Source organism: Salmo salar, chromosome 15 (assembly GCF_965601325.2).
Source record: "Salmo salar chromosome 15, fSalSal1, whole genome shotgun sequence".
In the NCBI taxonomy this organism is placed as follows: domain Eukaryota; kingdom Metazoa; phylum Chordata; class Actinopteri; order Salmoniformes; family Salmonidae; genus Salmo; species Salmo salar.
Genome location: NC_138305.1, coordinates 78,537,124 through 78,564,194, shown reverse-complemented (window position 1 = coordinate 78,564,194; position 27,071 = coordinate 78,537,124). Strand labels below are relative to the sequence as shown.

Sequence of the window (27,071 nt, the reverse complement as noted above, 5' to 3'; positions counted from 1 at the left end):
CAACAAAAATATAAAACGCAACATGTAAAGTGTTGGTCCCATGTTTCATGAGCTGAAATAAAATATCCCAGTAATGTTTCATATGCACAAAAAGCTTATTTTTCTCAAAAGTTTTTTTTTATTTATTTTTTATTTTTTTAAACATACCTGTTAGAGAGCATTTCCCCTTTGCCAAGATAATCCATCCACCTGACAGGTGTGGCATAGCAAGAAGCTGATTAAAACAGCATGATCATTACACAGGTGCACCTTATGCTGGGGAGAATAAAATGCCACTCTAAAATGTTGTCACACAACACCACATATGTCTCAAGTTGAGGTAGCGTGCAATTGGCGTGCTGACTGCAGGAATGTTCACCAGAGCTGTTGCCAGAGAATTGATGATAATTTCTCTACTATAAGCCGCTTCCAACGTCGTTTCAGAGAATTTGGCAGTACGTCCAACCGGCCTCACAACCGCAGACCACGTGTATGACGTTGTATGGGCGAACGGTTTGCTGATGTCAACGTTGTGAACAGAGTGCCCCATTGTGGCAGTGGGGTTATGGTATGGGCAGGCATAAGCTACAGACAACGAACACAATTGCATTTTATCGATGACAATTTGAATGCACAGAGATACCGTGATGAGTTCCTGAGGCCCATTGTCATGCCCTTCATCCGCTGCCATCACCTCATGTTTCAGCATGATAATGCACGGCCCCATGTCACAAGGATCAGTACACAATTCCTGAAAGCTAAAAATGTCCCAATTTTTCTATGGCTCTCATACTCACCAGACATGTCATCCATTGAGCATGTTTGAGATGCTCTGGATCGGTGTGTACAACAGCCTGTTCCAGTTCCCACCAATATCCAGCAACTTCATACATCAATTGAAAAGGAGTGGGAAAACATTCCACAATCAACAGTCTGATCAACTCCATGCGAAGGACGTGTCGCGCTGCATGAGGCAAATGGTGGTCCCACCAGATACTGATTGGTTTTCTGATCCAAGCCCTTACCTTTTTCTTAAGGTATCTGTGTCCAACAGTTGCATATCTGTATTCCCAGTCATGTGAAATTAATAGATTAGGGTCTAATTCATTTTACTTTTATGAACTGTATGTTGAGTTTATATTTTTGGTCAGTGTATCTACAGCTATCTACCCATCTGTCTGCCTGCCTGTCTGCCTGCTCACCTGTCTGTCCGTCTGTCTGCCCATCGGTCTGTTTGTCAACCCACCGAGTCCTCCAGTTAAATGAGTCCCAGGATACAGCCGCTATATCTAAATGAGGTGGGAAGAGACAGTCAGAGAGTGGCCTCCCTCCCACCCTGTAGTGGCCGTGCTCTTTTCAGCAGCCACTTAGCAACACAAGGGATGAATCATATCCTGCTTCTGGCTTGTCAATTACCCTGACATGGCATGCAGCGAGAGTGTGGGTCACCCAACAGAGCTAGGTGCTGAGGAAGACGGCACAATCAGGGTTACTGAGACACACTGAAGCAGCAGGATAGATAGTTGCCAAAGGGAGAGATGGAATGAATAAGAAAAATGAGACGTGGGGAGGAGGTAAATGGAGAGTGAGAGTGTGGTGTAATGGAAAGTCAATGTGAAACTGAGGTACTCAAATCAAACCAAAATGTATTGGTCACGTACACAGATTTGCAGATGTGTTTTGCAGGTGCAGCAAAATATGTGTTTGTAGCTCCAACAGTGCAGTAATACCTAGCAAAAAGTAATACAAAAAAATATATAAAAACTACTGAGGTGTGAATATCTGCTTAAATACATGTTGCGTTTATGTTTTTGCTCAATAGCATGCAGGTCACTTTCACAAAAATTGTCCAATTGAGAGAGTAGCGAAGCAAAGCATTTGGTTTCATTCAACTTACGTTTATAATAGGCTACCACATTTCAGCCATATTTTGAACACAATATGTGCTAAACATGCTGTGGAAACGTGAACGAGCAGAATGAAGCTACAATCTGACAGTATTTCAAGTGTCACAGATAAATGGAGTTATCCACAAATGCCCATTAGTCTTAATGCCGGTTTCTCTTTACAACTGCATTTGAAAGCAACTTAAAAAAAAAAATAAAAAAAAAGATGAAGACATAAGTGCAAGGCTACTAGCATTGCTGTAACTTCCAGTCCATAGACTGCATGACCAGACTGACAGCACTGAGGACAAACAGGACTACTTCTAGTTCAGTGCTCCTGACTACAGGGCCAGGCTGGTGTCAAGATTTCTTTCCTACTGTAAGATATTTTCTCACTGCTGCTGTCCTGTCTTTTCCAGTGAGGACTTCACCATGGGCCTCAGATCAGAGGTATTTTCCCATTGCCTCTTCCTACTGGCATTTGCTTTTCCGCAAATAGGGCTCGGGTTATATGTATCAAGCATCTCAGAGTAGAAGTGCTGATTTAGGTTTAGTTTAGCCTTTTAGATCACAAAAAAATAAGAATACATTTACGGGGGGGACCTGATCTTAGATCAGCAGTCCTACTCGGAGACTTCCTTTATTTGGTGCCCTGGTTCTTAGGAGCAGGACGCAGAGAAAAGGTGCACGAAGTGGGAACTTAGTCCGGTGGGGGAAGAGGAGGCAGACAGGCAGCTCTTTGAACAGTATACCTGGGTCGTATTCATTTGGGCACACTGTACCAAAATGTTGTGCAACGGAAACGGAAAGAGTGTTTCTTATTGGACGACTTCAGATAGTACCTCCCAGTTTTGGACTGTTTTCTTCCTTTTAGTGAATATGACCCTGTTCTGTCCATTTTATGGAATAAAGAATGAGAGCCTTCTAAGATTAAATAAATCTCTCCTTGAGTTATTTTGAGGGCTTCAACATATTTTATCATGAAATAGTCCACTATTGGAGGTTTTTCCAGTATGGGTAGGCCTTTTTTGGATTCCTGTCTTTGTTGTTGAGCACCGCTCTTACTTTCCTTTGTTGGTTTAAGTGCTGAGGCCTACCTGAACTTGCTGATCAATGAGCATTTGAGCAGATTCTGAAGGGTTTGAATGGTGAGGTGTGTGTGTGCGTGAATGAGTGAAAGGTTTTATGGTATCACTTTATTTGGATAGTCCACAGTAGAGGGTTTATTGAACGTTTTTAGATGTTCAACTAACTACTAGTCTGTAGAGTCTTGCATACTGTCAAACTAATAGTGTGGGGGCAAATTATTTTAGGCTTCTGATAAACTTCTCGTCTACATTCAGAGAGTGAATGGGACGGTAATGATGTGTGAGCGTGACTCGAACCTTTTACATCAGTAATCAAATTGTTTTTCTTCAGAATAAAAGCACGCTTGGCTAACTGAGCAAGTATGCAAAAGAATCTGAGTCAGAAAATCTCAGTTTAAAATATCATATTATAATAATATATGCCATTTAGAGGATACTTTTAGCCAAAGCAACTTACAATCATGCATACATACATTTTAAGTATGGGGGGGTCCCAGGAATTAAACCCAAAGCGCCATGCTCTACCAACTGAGCTACAATGGATCTACATGGAGGAGAAGTATACGAGGCATTATCCAGAGTGCTTTGCAACTGCCAAGAGTTATCTGAAAAGAGAAACCCAACTGATACTCTACCTCGTCTCAAGAACTTTTTTAGAGTAACTTCCCCTCTTGACTCAGAATTGGTGAGGTATCAGCAGTACTTACACTACATGACCAAAAGTATGTGGACACCTGCTCGGCGAACATCTCATTCCAAAATCATGGCCATTAATATGAAGTTGGTCCCCCCTTTGCTGCTATAATAGCCTCCACTCTTCTGGGAAGGCTTTCCACCAGATGTTGGAACATTGCTGCATGGACTTGCTTCCATTCAGCCACAAGAGCATTAGTGAGGTCAGGAACTGATGTTGGGCGATTAGGCCTGGCTCGCAGTCGACGTTCCAATTCCTCCCAAAGGTGTTCGATGGGGTTGAGGTCAGGGCTCTGTGTAGGCCAGTCATGTTCTTCCACACCGATCTCAACAAACTATTTCTATATGGACCTCGCTTTGTGCACAGGGGCATTGTCATGCTGAAACAGGAAAGGGACTTCCCCAAACTGTTGCCACAAAGTTGTAAGCACAGAATTGTCTAGAATGTCTTTGTATGCTGTAGCGTTAAGATTTCCCTTCATTGGAACTAAAGGGCCTAGCTCGAACCATGAAGAACAGCCCCAGACCATTATTCCTCCTCCACCAAACTTTAAAGTTGGCACTATGCAGTCGGGCATGTAGTGTTCTCCTGGCATCCGCCCAAACCAGATTAGTCTGTCGGACTACCAAATGGTGAAGCGCGATTCATCACTCCAGAGAACGAATTTCTACTGCTCCAGAGTCCAATGGCGGCAAACTTTACACCACTAAAACCAACACTTGGCATTGCGTATGGTGATCTTAGGCCTGTGTGCAGCTGCTTGGCCATTGAAACCCATTTCATGAAGCTCCCGCCGAACAGTTCTTAACCTCTATGGGCTAGGTGGGACGCTTGCGTCCCACCTACGTAACAGCCACTTGCAGCCTGTGGCGCGATTTTCAAAACCTTAAAAATCCTATTACTTCAATTTCTCAAACATATGACTATTTTACAGCTATTTAAAGACAAGACTCTCGTTAATCTAACCACACTGTCCGATTTCAAAAAGGCTTTACAACGAAAGCAAAACATTAGATTATGTCAGCAGAGTACCAAGCCAGAAATAATCAGACACCCATTTTTCAAGCCAGCATATAATGTCACCAAAACCCAGAAGACAGCTAAATGCAGCACTCACCTTTGATGATCTTCATCAGATGACAACCCTAGGACATTATGTTATACAATACATGCATGTTTTGTTCAATCAAGTTCATATTTATATCAAAAACCAGCTTTTTACATTAGCATGTGACGTTCAGAACTAGCATACCCCCCGCAAACTTCCGGGGAATTCGCTAACATTTTACTAAATTACTCACGATAAACGTTCACAAAAAGCATAACAATTATTTTAAGAATTATAGATACAGACCTCCTCTATGCACTCGATATGTCCGATTTTAAAATAGCTTTTTGGTGAAAGCACATTTTGCAATATTCTAAGTACATAGCCCTGGCATCACGGGCTAGCTATTTAGACACCCGGCAAGTTTAGCACTCACCATAATCATATTTACTATTATAAAAGTTTGATTACCTTTTGTTGTCTTCGTCAGAATGCACACCCAGGACTGCTACTTCAATAACAAATGTTGGTTTGGTCCAAAATAATCCATCGTTATATCCGAATAGCGGCGTTTTGTTCGTGCGTTCCAGACACTATCCGAAATGGTAAAGAAGTGTCGCGCGCATGGCGCAATTCGTGACAATAAAATTTTTAATATTCCATTACCGTACTTCGAAGCATGTCAACCGCTGTTTAAAATCAATTTTTACGCCATTTTTCTCGTAGAAAAGCGATAATATTCCGACAGGGAATCTCCTTTTCGGCAAACAGAGGAAAAAAAAAATCACAAAGGCGGGGGCGGTCGGGTCACGCGCATAAGCCCAGAGTCCCTTGATCGGCCACTTGAGAAAGGCGACAATGTGTTTCAGCCTGGGGCTGGAATGACGACATTGTTTTTTCCCGGGCTCTGAGCGCCTATGGAAGACGTGGGAAGTGTCACGTTAGAGCAGAGATCCTTAGTAAAAGATAGAGATGGAAAAGAAGTTCAAGAAATGGTCAGACAGGCCACTTCCTGTAAAGGAATCTCTCAGGTTTTGACCTGCCATTTGAGTTCTGTTATACTCACAGACACCATTCAAACAGTTTTAGAAACTTTAGGGTGTTTTCTATCCATATGTAATAAGTATATGCATATTCTAGTTACTGGGTAGGAGTGGTAACCAGATTAAATCGGGTATGTTTTTTATCCAGCCGTGTCAATACTGCCCCCTAGCCCTAACAGGTTTTAAGATGACGTTGCTTCCAGAGGCAGTTTGGAACTCGGTAGTAAGTTTTGCAACAGAGGACAGATGATTTTTACGTGCTACGTGCTTCAGCACTTGGCGTTCCCATTCTGTGAGCTTGTGTGGCCTACCATTTCGCGGCTGAGCTGTTGTTGTTATTAGACGTTTCCACTTCACAATAACAGCACTTTACAGTTGACTAGGGCAGCTCTAGCGGGGCAAAAAAAAATTGACGAACTGACTTGTTGGAAAGGTGGCATCCTATGAAGGTGCCACATTGAAAGTCACTGAGCTCTTCAGTAAGGCCATTCTTCTGCCAATGTTTGTCTATGGAGATTGTAAGGCTGTGTTCTTGATTTTATACACCTGTCAAGGTGTGGCTGAAAGGGATTACAGCCTCGAGTCTTCTTGGGTATGACGCTACAAGCTGGCACACCTGTATTTGGGGAGTTTCTCCCATTCTTCTCTTCAGATCCTCTCAAGCTCTGTCAGGTTGGATGGGGAGCGTCGCTGGACAGCTATTTTCAGGTCTCTCCAGCAGGCGCTCATCAAGGATCCCTGTACTTTGCTCTGTTCATCTATCCTGACTAGTCTCCCGGGCCCTGCCGCTGAAAAACATCTCCACACCATGATGCTGCCACTACCATGATTCACCATAGGGATGGTGCCAGGTTTCCTCCAGACGTGACGCTTAGCATTCAGACCAAAGAGTTTAAACTCTGTTTCATCAGACCAGAGAATTTTGTTTCCCATGGTCTGAGAGTCTTTTAGGTGCCTTTTGGCAAACTCCAAGAGCTGTCATGTGCCTTTTACTGAGGAGTGGCTGCCATCTGGCCACTCGCCTGATTGGTGGTGTGCTGCAGAGATGGTTGTCCTTCTGGAAGGTTCTCCCATCTTCACAGAGGAATTCTGGAGCTCTGTCATAGTGACCATTGGGTTCTTGGCCACCTCCCTGACCAAGGCCCTTCTCCCCCGATTGCTCAGTTTGGTCGGGCAGCCAGCTTTTGTAACAGTCTTGGTGGTTCCAAACTTTTTCCATTTAAGGATGATGGAAGCCACTGTGTTCTTGGGGACCTTCAATGTTGCAGACATTTTTTGGTACCCTTCCCTAGAACTGTGCCTCGACACAATCGTGTCTCTGAGCTCTGCGGACAATTCCTTTGACCTCATGGCTCGGTTTTTGCTCTGACATGCACTGTCAACTGTGGGACCTTATATAGACAGGTGTGTGCATTTCCAAATCATGTCCAATCAATTGAATTTACCACAGGTGTACTCCAATGAAGTAGTAGAAACATCTCAAGGATGATCAATGGAAACAGGATGCACCTGAGCTCAATTTCGAGTCTCATAGCAAAGGGTCTGAATACTTATGTAAATAAGGTATGTTTTTTAAAAATGTGTAATACATGTGCAAAATGTTCTAAAAACCTGTATTCGCTTTGTCATTATGGGGTATTGTGTGTAGATTGATGAGTAAAATATTGTATTTAAAATACATTTGGTAATAAGGCTGTAACATAATTGTAGAAAAAGTCAAAGGGTCTGAATAATTTCCGAATGCACTGCATAGTGTAGCTAGCTGAGGAAGGCCCAGAAGATCGTGAAGGACTCCAGTCACAACTAATGTTGAAAACGTATCGTTACTAGTGAGATTCCAGTAACCAATCATATTGTCGTGATATGTTTAAGTTGACAGCTATTACTTCAATCTTCTGGGCCTTCCTCAGCTAGCTACACTATACAGTGCATTCTATAGGCAGGATATATGGCCAATATAAGTCGATTGTACTACTGATGTATTTCATTCATTTTGAGCTCAATGTACACATTTCACCATTTCAATATTTACTCAAGGTGATTCATTTTTTGTAAGTATTTTTATTTACAAAATACAAGCCGGCATTCTTTTCCTAAATTATTCAGTTGTGCGGTTTTCATTTCTCCCTACTGCTCCAGTAGCAAACCTAGCTGCTCCAATAGAGTTTAATCTTAAAGATACAGTAGCCCTTCGTGTTAAGCAATTGTTACATAAAGTGGCGAGCTTGCCAGGAAGAACATCAAGATGGGTTTCCAGTCATTCCTCATTTGTCAGAGAAGGAGCTGATGGAAAAACAAAGAGCTGACGCCAGCATCAGAGAGGTCGTCACTCAGTTGGAAACAGGGGAGAAACCTCCTCCCACTGTTAGAGCCAAGCTCCCAGAACTCTCTCTGTTGCTACGTGAGTGGAACCAGTTGGAGCTAAAGAATGGTGTTCTTTACAGGAGAAGGCAGGAAGGAGCCAACACTACTTTGCAGTTAGTGCTTCCAGAAGAACTGAGAGCAGTTGCATTGAAAAGTCTGCATGATGATATGGGCCATATGGGCATGGAGCGCACAATGGATCTCATATGATCCCGGTTCTATTGGCCCAAGGTGTCAATGTCTGTGGAGGAGAAGATTAAGACCTGTGACCGCTGTGTGTGACGTAAAACCCTCCCAGAGAAAGCTGCACCTCTAGTTAGCATTAAGACCTGCAGGCCTTTGGAGCTAGTATGCATGGACTTCCTTTCTTTGGAGCCTGATCGTAGTAACAAAGGATATACTGGTAATTACAGATCATTTTACCAAGTACGCAGTGGCCATACCGACTCCCAACCAGAAAGCCCGCACCATTGCAAAGTCGCTCTGGGACCACTTCATTGTGCACTATGGCTTTCCTGAGTGGGTCCACAGCGACCAAGGTCCTGATTTTGAATCACAAACAATCAAAGCGCTGTGTGAGATTGCTGGAATCAAGAAAGTGAGAACAATGCCATATCATCCAAGAAGAAATCCTGTTGAGCGTTTTAACAGGATGATACTCCAGATAATTGGTACTCTGAGCATGCATGACAAAACTCACTGGCGTGACTTCGTTAAACCACTTGTACATGCATTCAACTACACGAAGAATGAAGTCACCGGCTTCACTCCATATGAACTAATGTTCGGGAGACAACCTAGACTATCAGTTGGCATAGCCTTCAAACTACCTGTTAATGACCAGAAGAAATTGCATTCACAGTATGTGCAAGACTTGAAGAGTCACCTGCAAGAAAGCTACAGGATAGCCACCCGGAACGCTCTCAAAACAGCTGAACAAAACAAAGCCAGATTTGACAGGCATGTCACAGAGTTCACCCTTGACGTTGTTGACAGAGTCCTTGTGAGAAATGTTAAACTGAGAGGGAAACATAAGTTGGCTGATAAGTAGGAAACCGACATTTATGTAGTCACCAAATGTTCAAGTGATATACCGGTGTATATACAGTCAAGCCTGAGAGCAAGGATGGTCCACTATGCACACTGCCCCATGACCTTTTACTGCCTTGTGAATTCTTGTCTGCGACTACACCTGAAAAACTTGTCACGTCGCAGCACATCTGAAAACCTCACACACACGCCTTCTTCCAGTTACTGAAGAAGATGAGACACATTCAGATTCTGATGATGACTTCTGGGTTGAAAACGCAAAAAGTCAAAAGCCTGTTAGGTTTACCAAGGTCTATGATAGGTCGTTCCAACGAGGCAGAGCCTGATGACGTTACAGCAGACCAAGAAGTCCTTGCAGAAGAAGTTAGAACAGTACATCAGACTGATAACTTACCTGAAGAACCTGAAACACCTGACAGTGAGACAAACAACTTACCTGAACATTCTGCAGATCCTCTCGAAGAAGTTTCTCTCATCATAGACAAAGAGTTACCCATTTTCCCTGACATGTCTGAAAGTGCTGAAGAGACATGACACAAGGGACAATGTCCCTATTGAACATGCTCCAGTTGACCCCCTCTGTGGAGGAAAATAATAGTAAGCAGCAACATGAGGAAACTGCCAGCGCTATCCGGCATTCTTTCAGGCAGTGAGAGAGACCAGAAAGGTACTCTGTCTGGAAACCCCCTAACCTTTGTTATTCAGTCCTTGTTCCAAGGGTTATGTGCAGCCCTCACAAGTTCACTGAATGGATTTGATCAATCAGAAGTTAAGTGTTTCCTGTGCAAGGTCATCCAGTGACCATATAGCCAACAAGATGCAACGGGACATGCGTACCTTCAAGAGGGGAGGTTGTAACGCAGGTCAACTAATGTTGAATATTAACATTACTTTTGAGATTCCAGTAACCAATCATATTGTGATCTGTTTAAGTTGACAGCTATTACAAATCAGCTGTCAGAAACTGCACGATGAGCAGTTTATTTTGAGCCAATCAAAACTCAATATTCTCTTAGTCCCTCTCCTAACCTCACGTTATACACCAGTTGGCGCCAACATGCTGAAAAAGAGCTAGAACAGAACGTGAAGAGCTACCGCTATTCCATAGAAGAAAAACAAACAAAGTTTCAAATTGTTGAGAAGTTGTATAAAACTGAACTAAAAAAAGAACTGGATATTAACACTCACTTATCTATACGAATGTGCTGTGAAGGGATTGAGGGAAAGATTGATGCTAGGATTTGGTGAGTTTTCGTATGGAGAACGAGCTGCTAGCGATTAGGCTAGCTAAGCTATTGCTAGCATTTTGTGCATGTTCATACTGAACCAAGCATACGCACAAGCCGTTAACATTTAGGCTAGCTCAGCTATCAATCAATTTAAATAGCAAATGTTAGTGATCATGCTAATCATGCAGGGAAAACTATTTTAGTGTGACTTTTATAAAATATGATTAGCTAGTACCATAATCCATTTTGGTACACTTATGTTTTATATTACTTTATAAGAAATTACATGTAGGTGTAAGCACTAGTACTTTTCATTTGCCCGGGCTAGTCTATTGTTCAGTCCACGTGAGCTTAGTGCTGTAGTTAAAGTGTAAAGCATTTTGACTAAGTTCTATTTTCTTAGTCCTGTAAGAGATTAAAGCTAAGCACTATATTAATGGTTATATGAAAGGAGATAGATAGATACTGCTCAAAAAAATAAAGGGAACACTTAAACAACACAATGTAACTCCAAGTCAATCACACTTCTGTGAAATCAAACTGTCCACTTAGGAAGCAACACTGAGACAATAAATTTCACATGCTGTTGTGCAAATGGAATAGACAACAGGTGGAAATTATAGGCAATTAGCAAGACACCCCCAATAAAGGAGTGGTTCTGCAGGTGGGGACCACAGACCACTTCTCATTTCCTATGCTTCCTGGCTGATGTTTTGGTCACTTTTGAATGCTGGCGGTGCTTTCACTCTAGTGGTAGCATGAGACGGAGTCTACAACCCACACAAGTGGCTCAGGTAGTGCAGCTCATCCAGGATGGCACAGCAATGCGAGCTGTGGCAAGAAGGTTTGCTGTGTCTGTCAGCATAGTGTCCAGAGAATGGAGGCGCTACCAGGAGACAGGCCAGTACATCAGGAGACGTGGAGGAGGCCGTAGGAGGGCAACAACCCAGCAGCAGGACCGCTACCTCCACCTTTGTGCAAGGAGGAGCAGGAGAAGCACTGCCAGAGCCCTGCAAAATGACCTCCAGCAGGCCACAAATGTGCATGTGTCTGCTCAAACGGTCAGAAACAGACTCCATGAGGGTGGCATGAGGGCACAACGTCCACAGGTGGGGGTTGTGCTTACAGCCCAACACCGTGCAGGACGTTTGGCATTTGCCAGAGAACACCAAGATTGGCAAATTCGCCACTGACGCCCTGTGCTCTTCACAGATGAAAGCAGGTTCACACTGAGCACGTGACAGACGTGACAGAGTCTGGAGACGCCGTGGAGAACGTTCTGCTGCCTGCAACATCCTCCAGCATGACCGGTTTGGCGATGGGTCAGTCATGGTGTGTGGTGGTATTTCTTTGGGGGGCCGCACAGCCCTCCATGTGCTCGCCAGAGGTAGCCTGACTGCCATTAGGTACCGAGATGAGATCCTCAGACCCCTTGTGAGACCATATGCTGGTGCGGTTGGCCCTGGGTTCCTCCTAATGCAAGACAATGCTAGACCTCATGTGGCTGGAGTGTGTCAGCAGTTCCTGCAAGAGGAAGGCATTGATGCTATGGACTGGCCCGTCCGTTCCCCAGACCTGAATCCAATTGAGCACATCTGGGACATCATGTCTCGCTCCATCCACCAACGCCACGTTGCACCACAGACTGTCCAGGAGTTGGCGGATGCTTTAGTCCAGGTCCTGGAGGAGATCCCTCAGGAGACCATCCGCCACCTCATCAGGAGCATGCCCAGGCGTTGTAGGGAGGTCATACAGGCACGTGGAGGCCACACACACACTACTGAGCCTCATTTTGACTTGTTTTAAGGACATTACGTCAAAGTTGGATCAGCCTGTAGTGTGGTTTTCCACTTTAATTTTGAGTGTGACTCCAAATCCAGACCTCCATGGGTTGATAAATTGGATTTCCATTGATTATTTGTGTGTGATTTTGTTGTCAGCACATTCAACTATGTAAAGAAAAAAAGTATTTAATAAGATTATTTCTTTCATTCAGATCTAGGATGTGTTGTTTAAGTGTTCCCTTTATTTTTTTGAGAATGTTAATATATTATATATATATATATATATGATCCTGTTTGTAAAACAGGTCAGGTTTTTTGAGTATGGATTCAGTTCCACCAAGGATGGCGAGCCGCCCGAACCCAGGACATCAATAAGGTTTGCATGCAAAGATTTATTTTCCTTGGAGAACACTGAATTTAGGATATAGGATTTTTGTAGGATTTTTCTTGAAAGAGATCATTGCATCATACATTGCAGTGGGACTGTTATAAGCAACTTAGTGTTTATTGACAGGCATAGTCACTCACATCTGATTCCATGTCATAGTGGTTTATACGTCAGTATTTGTGAATTGGGTTGTGTTTTTCTGAGGATTCATGTTTATTGTATTGCTACTGAACTTTGAAATCTGAGAGACCCTCAGATAGAGTTGGGTGCACCCTAGTAAACTATAGGCAGAATATTTGGCCAATATAAGTCGATTGTACTACTGATGTATTTTGCATTCATTTTGAGCTCAATGTACAAATTTCACTATTTCAATATTTACTAAAGGTGATTCATTTTTTGTAAGTATACTGCTCAAAAAATAAAGGGAACACTAAAATAACACATCCTAGATCTGAATGAATGAAATAATCTTATTAAATACTTTTTTCTAATACTTTTTTTCTAATTGCCTATAATTTCCACCTGTTGTCTATTCCACTTGCACAACAGCATGTGAAATGTATTGTCAATCAGTGTTGCTTCCTAAGTGGACAGTTTGATTTCACAGAAGTGTGATTGACTTGGAGTTACATTGTGTTGTTTAAGTGTTCCCTTTATTTTTTTGAGCAGTGTATTTTTATTTACAAAATACAAGCCGGCATTCTTTCCTAAATTATTCAGTTGTGCGGTTTTCATTTCTCCCTACTGCTCCAGTAGTGAACCAAACTGGTCCAATAGAGTTTAAGCTTAAACATACAGTAGCCCATAGTGTTAAGCAATTGTTACAAACATTTCACTGCACCTTTTAAACCTGCTGTAAACTGTGTACATGACAAATAAACTTTTATTTGATTTGAGCTTCACCTTACACCAATCAAGTCCTTCCAGATCTGAGTGTACTAGGACTTAATTACAGTGTAGGGGATGTAGGTAGGGATCCATTCTCGACCGGAGCACTGAACGCGCCTCCTGAGCTTTTGTTAATCCTTACCCCCTACACAGTATTCTCCTAGGGTGCAAAGCATCCCATGCTTCGCTGCCTCAATGGTCAGATGCTGCTAATAGACTACAGTAAGTGAGACTTTGCGCTAGTGACTCAGTATTAGCAGGAGTGGGTAAAGGACTTGTGCCTGAACAAACTGATTGAACGGTAGGGGCTTTAGGAAACCATTACCGTGTCAACCATGTGTGGTATTACATATACATTCTAAGTGGCGTATTTAAGACCCTGTAGTGTTTTTCCCAAATGTCTTCAGACTGGGTGCAAAACCCTTCAAAGTAACATCCTGGCAACAACATCTCAGGCTGTAAGTATTTGTTTAAGCCCGTTCATATCACCCATTGTGCTTAAAATAAAATAAAAAGCCCTTAAAAATAATGCAAATGTAGTGGTACAGTGCATTGCCTCAGCAAGGATGAAGGGTCAAATTGCCTTGAACGCTCTACAGCTAATGCGGTGTCTTTGTCCTCTTGTTTTGTCTTCTCTCTATGGCGTTAACGAAGTGGATGAATACTGTGTCAGTCTCTGCAGCTGCAAAGGCCACTGCGTAAAAGGCTTAGTAATCCTTTGGCAGAGACCGCGGGCCGAGAGTTCTGCGACGCTTACACAGTGACGATAAACTGAGGACGGACCATGTGTACTTTTGGTCACCAGACACTGCTACTGTTCTCTTGAATGAACTGTGTTGACAGTATGCTCCATTAGCTGTGCCCTGGGAATGGACGTAAGTCACATGTGTAGGCACATTAAAGTATAAGACCAGGTTCTCATAGTCACTGCTTCAATCCCTGTTCATGTGTGATGTTGTTTACTAAGGTGTAACTAGAGGGCATACTGTTACATTATCACTTACAGGTTTGTGACAATTAGATTAGCCATAAGCGGAGCAGTTTCATAAAACATTTGCTGTATACGGTTGATGAATGAAGATGGTAGAGACAGTTGTAAAAGTGCAAAAAAATAATAATAATCGAAACAGATAGCTGGTTGAAATATGAATAGACTTCAGTGGTTTTGTGAATCATGCATACTTGACCACCATGCTTCTGGTGCGTGTGTGTGTGTGTGTGTGTGTGTGTGTGTAAGGGACCAGTAAATGTTGAAGAAGAACCCACTCAATCCATAAATATGCCATAAACATACTGTCTTCTTCAACAGACACGGGCTGGCACCAACACTAAACTGTCCAATGAAATATTTTATGCAACTGTGTTAAAAATAGGCCCATCATCATAACAAAATGCCATTAGGCCTGTTGCCGTTGTCTAAAAGCACTTGAGAATAAAAACGCTTGGTTGATAAACATTCTAGGGAATGAGGGCATGTCTGTTTATGATAGGAAAGTGATTAATCAGCCATATAGGTGAAAACAGCTGAGAGGTATGTTAACTGAAAGGGGAATAGCCTAATGATTACTCAAGGTGCCCCGTGCACGCCTGCATGGTCCACGCCACAGTGAATCGATGTTCTATAGGGCTGCACAGATGTGGAAGTCTTTGATCCTATACATCATGTGGAACGCAGGGTCATTGATCATAGGACTGTTTGATCTGCTCAGCATGGGAACCAATTGATGCTGTCAAACGCAATGGCTGAGTTGGGATGGGCAAGGGTCCATGGAATGAGTGTCCAATATAGGCTACTATCCGAAACCCAGTGTTATGCTTAAGGAAATTGTTCAAATAATCATAATACATACACTATGTATACAAAAGTATGTGGACACCCCTTCAAATTAGTGGATTCGGCTATTTCAGCCACACCCATTGCTGACAGATGTATAAAATCGAGCACACAGACAGGCAATCTCCATAGACAAACATTGGCAGTAGAATGGCCTTACTGAGGAGCTCGGTCAGTTCGTCAAATTTCTCCCCTGCAAGAGCAGCTCCGGTCAACTAAGTGCTGTTATTGTGAAGTGGAAACGTCTAGGAGCAACAACGGCTCAGCCTCGAAGTGGTAAGCCACACAAGCTCACAGAACGGGAGCGCCGAGCGCTGAAGTGTGTAGCGCATAAAAATTGTCTGTCTTCGGTTGCAACACTCGCTACTGAGTTCCAAACTGCCTCTGGAAGCAATGTCAGCACAAGAACCTGTTCGTCGGGAGCTTCATGAAATGGGTTTCAATGGCCGATCAACTGCACACAAGCCTAAGATCACCATGCACAATGCCAAGTGTTGGTTGGAGTGGTGTACAGCTCGCCGCCATTGGACTCTGGAGCAGTGGAAACGCATTCTCTGGAGTGATGAATCATGCTTCACCATCTGGCAGTCCGACGGACTAATCTGGGTTTGGCGGATGCCAAGAGAACGCTACCTGCCCGAATGCATAGTGCAAGCTGTAAAGTTTGGTGGAAGAGGAATAATGGTCTGGGTCTGTTCTTCATGGTTCGGGCTAGGCCCCTTAGTTCCAGTGAAGGGAAATCTTAACGCTACAGCATACCGTGACATTCTAGACAATTCTGTGCTTCCAACTTTGTGGCAACAGTTTGGGGAAGGCCCTTTCCTGTTTCAGCATGACAATGCCCCTGTGCACAAAGCGAGGTCCATATAGAAATAGTTTGTTGAGATCGGTGTGGAAGAACTTGACTGGCCTGCAAAGAGCCCTGACCTCAACCCTATCAAAAAAACCTTTGGGATGAATTGGAACGCCGACTGCGAGCCAGGCCCAACATCAGGCCCCGACCTCACTAATGCGCTTGTGGCTGAATGGAAGCAAGTCCCTGCAGCAATGTTCCAACATCTAGTGGAAAGCTTTCCCCGAAGAGTGGAGGCTGTTATAGCAGCCAAGGGGGGACCAACTCCATATTAAATGCACATGATTTTGGAATGAGATGTTAGAGGAGCAGGTGTCCACATACTTTTGGTCATGTAGTGTAGTAATATTTTTTTTTTAATCAACCTTGTTCCGACATCATTTCAACCAAACAGAATGTATGTGTTGGTTGAATCAACTTGGAAAACGGATCGGATTTGCAAAAAGTCATCAATAAGGGAATTTTCACCCAACTTCTTACCTAAATCCAATGACTGGGTCACATGTTTGGTTGATTTCACGTTAGTTGACAACTCAACCAAATGTAAATAAAAACTAGACGTTGAACTAACATTTGTGCACAGTGGGAGTGTCTGTGCGCTCAATGTAACGAATCAAAATATAACCTAGCGACGAAAAAAAGCGTCTAGACATTTCGCCTAAAATGATTGACCACACCACATGCGCTTTCTTCACTGTAGGCTGTCATCTTCGCGTCCAATCTTATTAGGCCAATAAATAAATGTAGCAATGATTCAATTATGATTTAAATACTATGGGTTTGTGTAAAATAGTCTTTGCAGTATAGTATAGGCTAGCCTACAGTTAATTTCTAATCAGCACATTTACTGCAAAACCATGCGCGCATACGGCTCCAAATATTACGCACAAATAGCGTATTTTGGGAGAGCATCCATTCATTTGAAATAGAACTGGATGAAAATGGCAAACGCGTCAGGATATTTCTCTCTCTGAATTCTCAGAGAATCACTTTTATGAAATGTTTTGCTGTCAAATGGAAGCATGGGGTGCTTATTATTCCGATGTGGTCCTCATATCCCATTTAGCAATACCAAAGCGATTAGACTTATAATAAAACGCCAATATCATAGCCTATAGAATATCCTGACAATAAAATATGTAGGCCTATCTTACCTGTGTTGTGCACTAGATCGATGCCGGATTCGGTGAGTAGGTTTGGGTCACTTTGAGATTTGCCTCGTTGCAAAAGACAGCCGTCTATTCCATTTCCATCGGATGTAGCCATAGGGATAGAGCACAGGAATTCTGAATAAAATATTGAAAACCCTACCAGAGGCAGGCAACTTCAGAAGTAAACAGCAGTAGTGCAGATATAATTCGTTATGACAACAGCGGCTTTGAGCATCTAATGGGGGGCCATGGGTGCTGAGCAGAAATTCCTTGTATGTTGGAGCGCGTGTGGACGTGGGAGCGGTGATACGGATGTGCCCATCTATATTCCTGCGTTCATAACCAAGTGGGAATGTGGTAAATATCAGTTGGATGGATTCAAGTGCTTTGCTCGCAACATTGGCTAGGTTTATATGCTGGTTTATACAGACAGACCCTTAAAAAAAAAAATCCCCACTAATTGGTCTTTTGACCAATCACATCAGATCTTGTTCAGCTCTGATTGGCCAAAAGACCAATTAGTGAGAAACAGATATCAAAATTGGGCTTCCTGTGTGAATGCAGCCATTGTAGCCAGCAACACACATTTAGGCCTACATACAACATCTGAATTTATTAAAGTACTTTCTGTCACCACATCAATGTCAACAAAGCATTTATGATTTCTGAAGCTGGTTTGGCCAAAATAGAATTATCCTAATATCCACATACTATGAGCATGGATGGTGATGAGGTTGAATAGAGCAGAACATCAATTATTATAAGATTTCCCTAATATCGGTTTGTGACACAACAAGCAATTAGAGTGTAGAGAAACATGGTAACATCTAAACTGCTGTGAAATATATTTTCCTTAACCAAAAATATTGTATTTTCAGCTGTTTGAAGCTGGTGTACCATACCGAAAGTAAAAGACGCAAAAACTAAACTAGCAAGCGAGAAGCATAGAAATAACTTACATACGTTCTGCTTCTTAAACTTGCTTTCAATGAGAATGACAGATCTATAACTACGGTTCTATGTGAATTTGGTTGGGTCACACAAAAAGTTGCATACTGCAGCTTTAAGAAAAAACAGCTGGATAGGCCTAGTGTTATTGGCTGAAAGGAAATCAGTAGCCAAGGCCTATTGTCCATAAGTAGAGAGAGTAATAACAGAAATGAAGGGAAAATGTAGTATATCCATCAGTAGTCTAATAGGCTATTGGTTTAAAGGCCTGAGAAGCCACAATATAAAGCGTCCTGCTCGGCTTGACTGTGTAGCTATGAAAAACACAGATACATGAATTTATTATATTCTGTTACATCAACATATGATATGTTAAATGTATCAAACAATGAATCCGATGTAAATATTGCTGGTAACAAAGCAAGTTTAGATCAGTCACTATGCGCATATTTTGCGCAGTGATGATTGTCCATAATAAACTCAATTATTTTATCCTATTGGTCAACATGACACGCCGTTAAGGAAGTAGGCGCCGCCATTCAGCAGTCGGGAAAAATGACAGCGCACAGGTGCAATATTTATATGCTGGCGTTCGTTCTTTATGGATTAGTATACGTGTTTGTTACAGTAGACGTTCAAGAAACAAATCAGGTGAAAGATGCCGAGGGCCAAACCCATGCCGCGGAAGAGGAGAGATAATGGGAGGCTACCGAGGTCGAAACGAATCTATCGTTAACAGATACTCCAAGCGACAACGAAGGTGACCATGTTCAAACCTATGACATCCCTCCACCACCTCCCGCAAAAAAACAAATCCAAGAGGCCGCGGAAGAGGAGAGGCTGGACTCCCTCGAAACGAATCTAGTAGATGTTCCAAGCGACAAAGTTGACCATGTCTCTGACACCAAGAAAACCCTAGACGTCCCTCCACCACCGCCCGCAAAAGACCAGTTTCAGGAAGAGTTGGTAATCAGACCATTGCATTCTGGGGATACTTACGCCAGCTTCCAGTTCCAAACCTTGTGGGATACGGACTTCTTGCGAGGAAGTAAAGGTAAAGAGTTTGATTTGAAATTATATTTGGGTCAATCACATCATGTTCTAGTCATCTATCTAGTAGCCACACTGGGACACTAGCCATCAGTGCATCTTCAGTCAAGGTCCTGTAGTGTAGACCCTCAGTGCAGGCTTTTGTTCCAACCCAGCACTAAACATATTTGATTCAACCAACCAATCAATGGCTTGATGAGTTGAATAGTTGAACAAGGTGTTAGTGCTGGCAGGCAATGTTGACTGTTGCTTAGTCTGTCTAATCAGGCTTGTAATACACAATTAATTGATATATACAGTCAAACTAATGCCTGTAAAATTGTGTAAATGTTCCTTACAAGCCAGAATGTTGAATAAAATTTTAGTTTTTAAACTTACTCTACCGGTCGTCTGTGCCATTTGTCCTTCAGCTGCTCGAAAATTGACACAAAATATCCACAGGAAAGTATTGTTTACCCAACTTTAGTTAGGTTCTCTCGTTAATTGCTATTGAAACAAGCATGCCGTGACAATGGTATATTCTGAATCAGGGTAGGACGGAGAACAATCAACACTTTTTTTTTTTGTGTGTGTGATTTTTATTTTTGAAATGTTTTATTCCAATTTAAAAATAAAATGTGTGGATTGTTCTCCCTCCTCCCCTGATACAGAATATACCATTGTCATGGCATGCTTGTTTCAATTGCTATTAACGAGAGAACCTAACTAAAGTTGGGTAAACAATTTCAATAAGTTGAAATGTAATTTTATTAAACATTCTGGCTTGTAAGGAATATTTATACAATTTTGCAGGCATTAGTTCCAGGCTGTATATACCAATTAATTGTCTATTGCGAGCTGATTAATCAGACTAACTTGCTGTGCATTCACTGTCATCAGTACATAGGCCCCATGCCTAATTTGTATGACAGCTATGTCCAAGTCAACATACTAGTGTTATATGCAACTCACTGTTTTTCCCCAAAATGTATATTTTCAGTCTACCACTACCAACTCTTCCCGAAGTCTCTGGGCCAGGTGATTTCGAAGTTCTCTGTGCGTGAGCTCCACATCTCCTTCACTCAGGGCTACTGGAGGACCATGCAGTGGGGCCAGCCTTTCCTACCGTCGCCCCCTGGTGCCGAACTGTGGGTATGGTTTCAGGACGCTGTCACTGAGTGAGTGTGTATATACTGTATATTTAGCCACACATGTTCACTTTCCTTACTGTTGAAGATAACATAGCAGCTTTATATCTGTCATCATGGTTAGTAGTCAAATATATCCATATATATATATGTGTGGCGCTAGTCTCACCCATTTTGTAATGACAGCCTGCACCACTATCATTTGGCCTATTGAGTCTTTGACTAAGAATGTGTCACAACATTTCACAGCCATGTCTTTTTGTCCCTGGTGGCAGATACTGCCATTTTACCCACTGCCATTTCTCTATATATTAGCATTGAAATTCTATTGAATTCTATCGTTTCGTCCTTTGTCTTGTAGTGTGGACGTTGCCTGGAAGGAGCTGACCAACGTCCTCTCGGGGATCTTCTGCGCCTCGCTGAATTTCATTGACTCCACCAAAGACGGTGCAGCCCAGTGCCTCCTTCAAGCCTCTAGGCGTGGGCAATGGTAAGGCTCCTCACACTCCGCACCCAAGTCTCTACAGTAGCTAGCTTGCCTCTGAACAGAGAGCAGGCTCGTATTCGTAAGGGATCAAATGGAAGAAAACAATCTGAAATGGGGAGGTATCATGTGTAATTATCCAATAAGAAACACTTTTCTATGGTTTGCCTTAATGAATAAGACCACGTGCCAACCAATGCTTTGCAAAATGCACTCAAAGGAATCATGACGCAGTTACGGAATTAGATAGTACAGTATTATTAAAAATGTGAAACAATACTGTGTTGATGTGTGATTCTCCATAATACTAAGTGTTATGTCTGGTTCTGTGTTGTGATGTGACAAAATGTGTTGATGTGGACCTGTGTGTCATGCACCTGTATGTGTGTCCTGTATACGTCCTCTGCTATACAGTAACTGACCAGCGCTTTCTCCGCTATGCTGTGTTGCCACGGGAGATCGTTTGTACTGAGAATCTGACGCCGTGGAAGAAACTCCTTCCCTGCGGCTCCAAGGTACCAGTCCGTCTTATGTTGGATGGTCTTATGAATGTCACATTTACCAAAAGCGTAGTATTGTAGTATACTAAATCTGAAAAAGGGTGCGGAGGTTTCCTTCTTCATGTTCATTAGGCACTAAACAGGGGAGGGGAAAAAAACAGACTGAAAGAGGGAAGGACTACCTGGACTAAAATGCCCGTTCTCTTCATTTATTTTGCTACGGTGTGCCCTACTAAACCCTGATTTGTGGTTAGGTGATTATTTTAAAACCATTAGCATGAAGTGTTGTTCTTTTATTGGAATGGACTTCAAGTCTGTGTGTGTGTACGTGCATGTGTGTGTGTACGTGCATGTGTGTGTGTACGTGCATGTGTGTGTGTGTACGTGCATGCGTGTGTGGTGATTAACCATGTTCTTCATGTTGCCTGGCAGTCCTAATGAACTCTGAGAAACTCTTCCACAGCAGATTCCACTCCCAGGCTCTACACATCAGACCTGTCTGTCAGGTGAGGTGTATGTATATACAGTCTGCAGATATATGTATTACTATACTATGGGTGACATTTTCATAGTGCAAAAGAATTGGGCAAAGTGCAAAAATTACCGTAAACCTCATCTGGCAGTGTGACTTCATTTAAAACTTTCCTTCAATAATGTGCGTTTCACTACACTCTAGATAAATAATAGCCTCCTTGTAACGCACATACAGTTGAAGTCGGAAGTTAACATACACCTTAGCCAAATACATTTAAACACAGTTTTTCACAATTCCTGACATTTAATCCTCGTAAAAATGCCCTGTCTTAGGTCAGTTAGGATCACCACTTTATTTAAAAAATGTGGATTGTCAGAATAATAGTTGACCCAATGATTTATTTCTGCTTTTATTTCTTTCATCACATTCCCAGTGGGTCAGAAGTTTACATACACTCAATTAGTATTTGTAAGCATTGCCTTTAAATTGTTTAACTTTGGTCGAATATTTCAGGTAGCCTTCCACAAGCTTCCCACAATAAGTTGGGTGAATTTTGGCCCATTCCTCCTGACAGAGCTGGTGTAACCCACGTCAGGTTTGTAGGCCTCCTTGTTCGCACACACTTTTTCAGTTCTGCCCACAAATTTTCTATAGGATTGAGGTCAGGGCTTTGTGATGGCCACACCAAAGCTGAGTTTAAATGTATTTGGCTAAAGTGTATGTAAACTTCTGACTTCAACTGTATATTATAGCTACATAGGTATGAGGAATACTATTACCTTTTATCATGTGGTCAGCCATATCAAAGAAAAATAACCATACATTTTTTTTGTGTTGGCTTTTTAAAGTAATCCTGTAGAAAATACCAAGCCACTGATTTCACCTTCCATCCTACTTGTAATCCCGTTTGAAAACCTGTCACTGTTCAGTCCCAGCCTTTATATGACACTCGGCAACTGTTGTTTCAGGACTGGCAGTGCAAGTCCACAGTGTGGGAGCTGAGACAGACACTGAACGTGGTGTTTGACCTGCACTCCTCTGGCCAGGGCAAACGAGGTGAGAGAGGCCTCTCCTCATTCAGTATTATACCCCTTTCACAATACTGAGCTGAGCCAAGCTGTACTGCGCTGGCCTGGTTATGCCTCCACCATATAGTTGCTGGAAACGTGGACAGCGTGAATGGAAAATATCTGAGCCAGTACAGTTTAGGTCGACCTTGATAGTGTGAAAAGGGTATAACAAAAAATATAAACGCAACAGGTTGGTTTCATGAGCTGAAATAAAAGATCCCGGACATTTTTTTTCTCTAAAATGTTGTGCACAAATTTGTTTACATCACTGTTAGTGAGAATTTATTCTTTGCCAAGATAATCCAGCCACCTGACAGGTGTGGCATATCAAGAACCTGACTAAACAGCATGATCATTGCACAGGTGCACCTTGCGCTGGGGACAATAAAAGGCCACTCTAAAATGGGCAGTTTTGTCACACAAGACAATGCCACAGATGTTTTGAGGGAGTGTGCAATTGGCATGCTGATTGCAGGAATGTCCACCAGAGCTGTTGCCAGAGAACTGAATGTTAATTTCTTTACCATAAGCCGCCTCCAAAGTTGATTTAGAGAATTTGGCATTATGCCTCACAACTGCAGAAACTGCAGAAACTTTACGTGACCACATGTAATCACTCCAGCCCAGGAACTCCACATCTGGCTTCTTCACCTGCTGGATCGTCTGAGACCAACCACCCGGAGAGCTGATGAAACTGGGTTTGCACAAGCGAAGGATTTCTGCACAAACTGTCAGGAACCGTCTCAGGGAAGCTCATCTGCATGCTCATTGTCCTCAACAGGGTCTTGAGCTGACTGCAGTTTGGCGTCGTAACCGACTTCAGTGGGCAAATGCTCACCTTCGATGGAGACTGACACGGTAGAGATGTCTACTCTTTACGGATGAATCCCAGTTTCAAATGGCAGACGGCGTGTACCGCGTTGTGTGGGCGAGAGATTTGCAGATGTCAACGTTGTGAACAAAGTGCCCTGTGGTGGTGGGGGGGTTATGGTATGGGCAGGCATAAGCTACGGACAACGAAGACAATTGCATTTTATCGATGGCAATTTGAATGCACAGAGATACCGTGACGCGATCTCATGTTTCAGTATGATAATGCATCGCCCCATGTCGCAAGGATCTATGCACAATTCCCGGAAGCTGAAAATGTCTGTTCTTCCATGGCCTGCATACTCACCAGACATGTCACCCATTTGAGCAAGTTACGGATGCTCTGGATTGACGTCTATGACAGGGTGTTCCAGTTCCCGCCAATATCCAGCAACTTCGCACAGCCATTGAAGAGGAGTGGGACAACATTCCACAGACCACAATCCACTCTATGCGAAGGAGATGTCGTGCTGCATGAGGCAAATGGTGGTCACACCAGATACAGAGTGGTTTTCTGATCCACACCCCTACTTTTTTGTTGTTGTTGTGTGTCTGTGACCAACAGATGCATATCTGTATTCCCAGTCAAGTGAAACGCATAGATTAGGGCCTAATGCATTTATTTCAATTGACTGATTTCCTTATATGAACTGTAACTCAGTAAAAATGTTGCGTTTATTTTTGTTCAGTGTAGTATCACCACACTATTGCTAAAACATGCTGGTATTGCCAAGATGTACAGTATCTTCCGCTCTGACACTGCTTCATGTAGGTGCATTTGCATGCTAGCTATATTTTGCAAAGCGAAAATGGCACATTTTTCAAATTACCTTTATTTTAAGTGAATTTCAAATTGCAACACTTTACAGTAAAACAATAAAATGAAGGAGATAATGAACATAACTTTTAATGGAAAAGTAATTTCTTTCTACTGTGGTGTACAGACATTGCCCTTCTAAGCTCCATGAAAAAGACAGGTCACTGCATTTAGAAACATCCAAAATGGAGGACATGAACATGATGTGTTGGGTTACTGGGTGTTTCCACAGAGTGGTCCCTGTTCAAGATGTTCTCTCCTACCCTGACTGAAGCCTGCCCCCTGGCCTCCTCCAGTAAAGTGTACGTGGACGTCACAGACAACCCTCAGGTAAGAAACTTTACGTGACTAACATTACATGACCGCATACTTTACACAACTTTACATTACCTCAAACTTTATATTAATCCAAATTCTATTTAGTTAGCAGATGCTCTTACTCAGTATGACTTAGTTACTTCATACAGTCAAGGAACAGAGCTTCAGCATCAATTTGAGTTTCAAAAGCAAATTATTTTGAAGTAAGAAGAAATGTCAGCAGTCAGCACCAATAATACGTACCGAAATTCAAACCACTATCAACACTCCATGGTCTTCCTACTGAAATGAGCCTTTCTCAGACTGACCTCTTTGTGCATGCCAAGCTTTAGTCCAATCACTAACATACCTGCTACAATGGTGCATCGTGAAAGTAGTTGGCTGAGCATCATGTGTGTGTGTGCGCCTGCGTGTTTTGTTTATACTAAAACACCAGTCAACACTACCTGTATGGAGTAGTGCAATGGGGACTTGCTCTCAAGCTGTAGGGTTCAAACAAATTCTCCAGCTGGTTGTCACCTACAAGGGATCAGAGATCCAGAGTGAGGTTCACGTCAGGGCTGCAACTACGGCAGATCATATGTAACACGGAACACTACAAAGACAGGCCAATACCATCATTAGTTAGGCTTTTAAGCAGAACCTAGATGGGGTAGTTGTTCAAATTAAAATATGAATGAGTTTCTATTTTAATCATGTTCATGTTCTTCTGTAAGCTGGACTGCAATTCAGTTTTCTTTATTGTAAACTGCCAATGAGCGCCATTGTGGTACATGTATTTGTGGAAATAAACCTATTTATCTCTATCAATCCTATGGTAGTTGTGCAGGAATAGATTGTTGTTTTTCCCCTTTAAAGGGGGAGCTGTTTGAGTTGAGCACAGCCACTCCCCTGTTGAGCCAGGCTGTGGTGCTGGGGGATCGGAGAACCTACTCGGTCTACGACCTCACCAACCAGGCAACGTTCGGACAGACGCGCTCCCTCAACATGCTGCTGCGCTGGAGAGCAGCCGAGAGTGGTGAGTGAGTGACACAGGGCAAGGACACGACTCTGTATGTGGGCTGCGTTTCATTCCAGAAAAGATGTTCACTTCCCGTACACAAGTGGAATAAGAAACAGTCCCTATTCCTCTTGTGTATTCTTTTTTTTTTTTTAAACGGCTCAATCCAATTACAATGTCGTTACTAAGGTACTAAGAAACAGCATGTTAATACAATGTTGTTGGTAATAGTATAATTTGCAGTTACTACGAAGTATGATCATGTAATGTACATTACAGAAAAGGGAAGCTTTTCTGATATTAATTCATTTTCATGTAGGGTGTCTGTATAGAAATGACCATATAGAAATATAATTTCTATTTTAGTAATTCTATTTCTATTATTGACCATATGTACGCTCCCTCCTTTCCTCCCACCAGGAGACATGCTGCGCCCACTACTTCATGGAGAGCGCTACGTGGCGGGCTACGGGCTGCAGACGGAGGAGATCCGTACCGTGGTGTACAATCACCACCCATACCGGTCCTTCCCTGTGCTCCTGCTGGACACCGTGCCCTGTTACCTGCACCTCTAAATTAATACGCTCACTGTCACCAGCGAGGGTCGCGACAACAAACCCAGTGAGTACTGCTGCTGCTCACCTGCTGACACTGTTTCACCTATGCCTGGGTCTTGTTCATTAGGCACCAAACCGAAGAAATAGGACTAAAACAGGGAGGGACTACCTGGCCTTGTCTAATATGAAACGATGGTTTTCCGTTGCAAAACATTTTCTGTTGGGTCCCTTACTGAACATGACCCAGGTTCCTTTTTGATCAACTAACTTTTAGATTTGTGCACTTTGAAGAAGTAGGGCCGAGTGTTGATATGGATGTCAGCTACCTGTTGATAGACATTTCCCTCAAGAGTTATCTGCCCAAATTGGTAGAACATGCTTCAGTATCATAAATGTGTAACTAATAGATACGCACACTACATGTTAATGTTTTTAAATGTATCTTCTCTGTGTAATGTCTTTATTTTTAAGCCTTGAGACAATTGAGACATGGGCAAGACAAAAACATTTAAGTGCCTTTGAACAGGGTATGGTAGTAGGTGCCAGGCGCACCGGTTTGTGTCAAGAACTGCA

General features: G+C 42.6%; 1 protein-coding gene and 1 pseudogene across 2 annotated transcripts in view; one reads left to right on the top strand and one right to left on the bottom strand.

Annotated features, from left to right (window-relative positions):
* The window catches only part of LOC106572145 (phosphatase and actin regulator 3), a 57,771-nt gene extending 40,064 nt beyond the window's left edge, over positions 1–17,707 (bottom strand). Inside the window, exon 1 of the mRNA XM_014146035.3 lies at positions 17,286–17,707. Within this exon, the coding sequence (XP_014001510.2) occupies positions 17,286–17,397 (112 nt within the window). The 5' untranslated portion in view covers positions 17,398–17,707. The remainder of the gene's footprint in view (positions 1–17,285) is intronic.
* A 1,222-nt stretch (positions 17,708–18,929) lies between these two features.
* LOC106572291 (GPI-anchor transamidase component PIGT-like) lies at positions 18,930–26,645 on the top strand (annotated as a pseudogene). Its single transcript, XR_014380540.1, has 9 exons — positions 18,930–19,284; positions 20,260–20,437; positions 20,769–20,897; positions 21,306–21,416; positions 21,824–21,897; positions 22,835–22,922; positions 24,856–24,953; positions 25,800–25,959; positions 26,362–26,645. The product of XR_014380540.1 is annotated as a GPI-anchor transamidase component PIGT-like (transcript).
* The last annotated feature ends 426 nt before the right edge of the window (positions 26,646–27,071 follow it).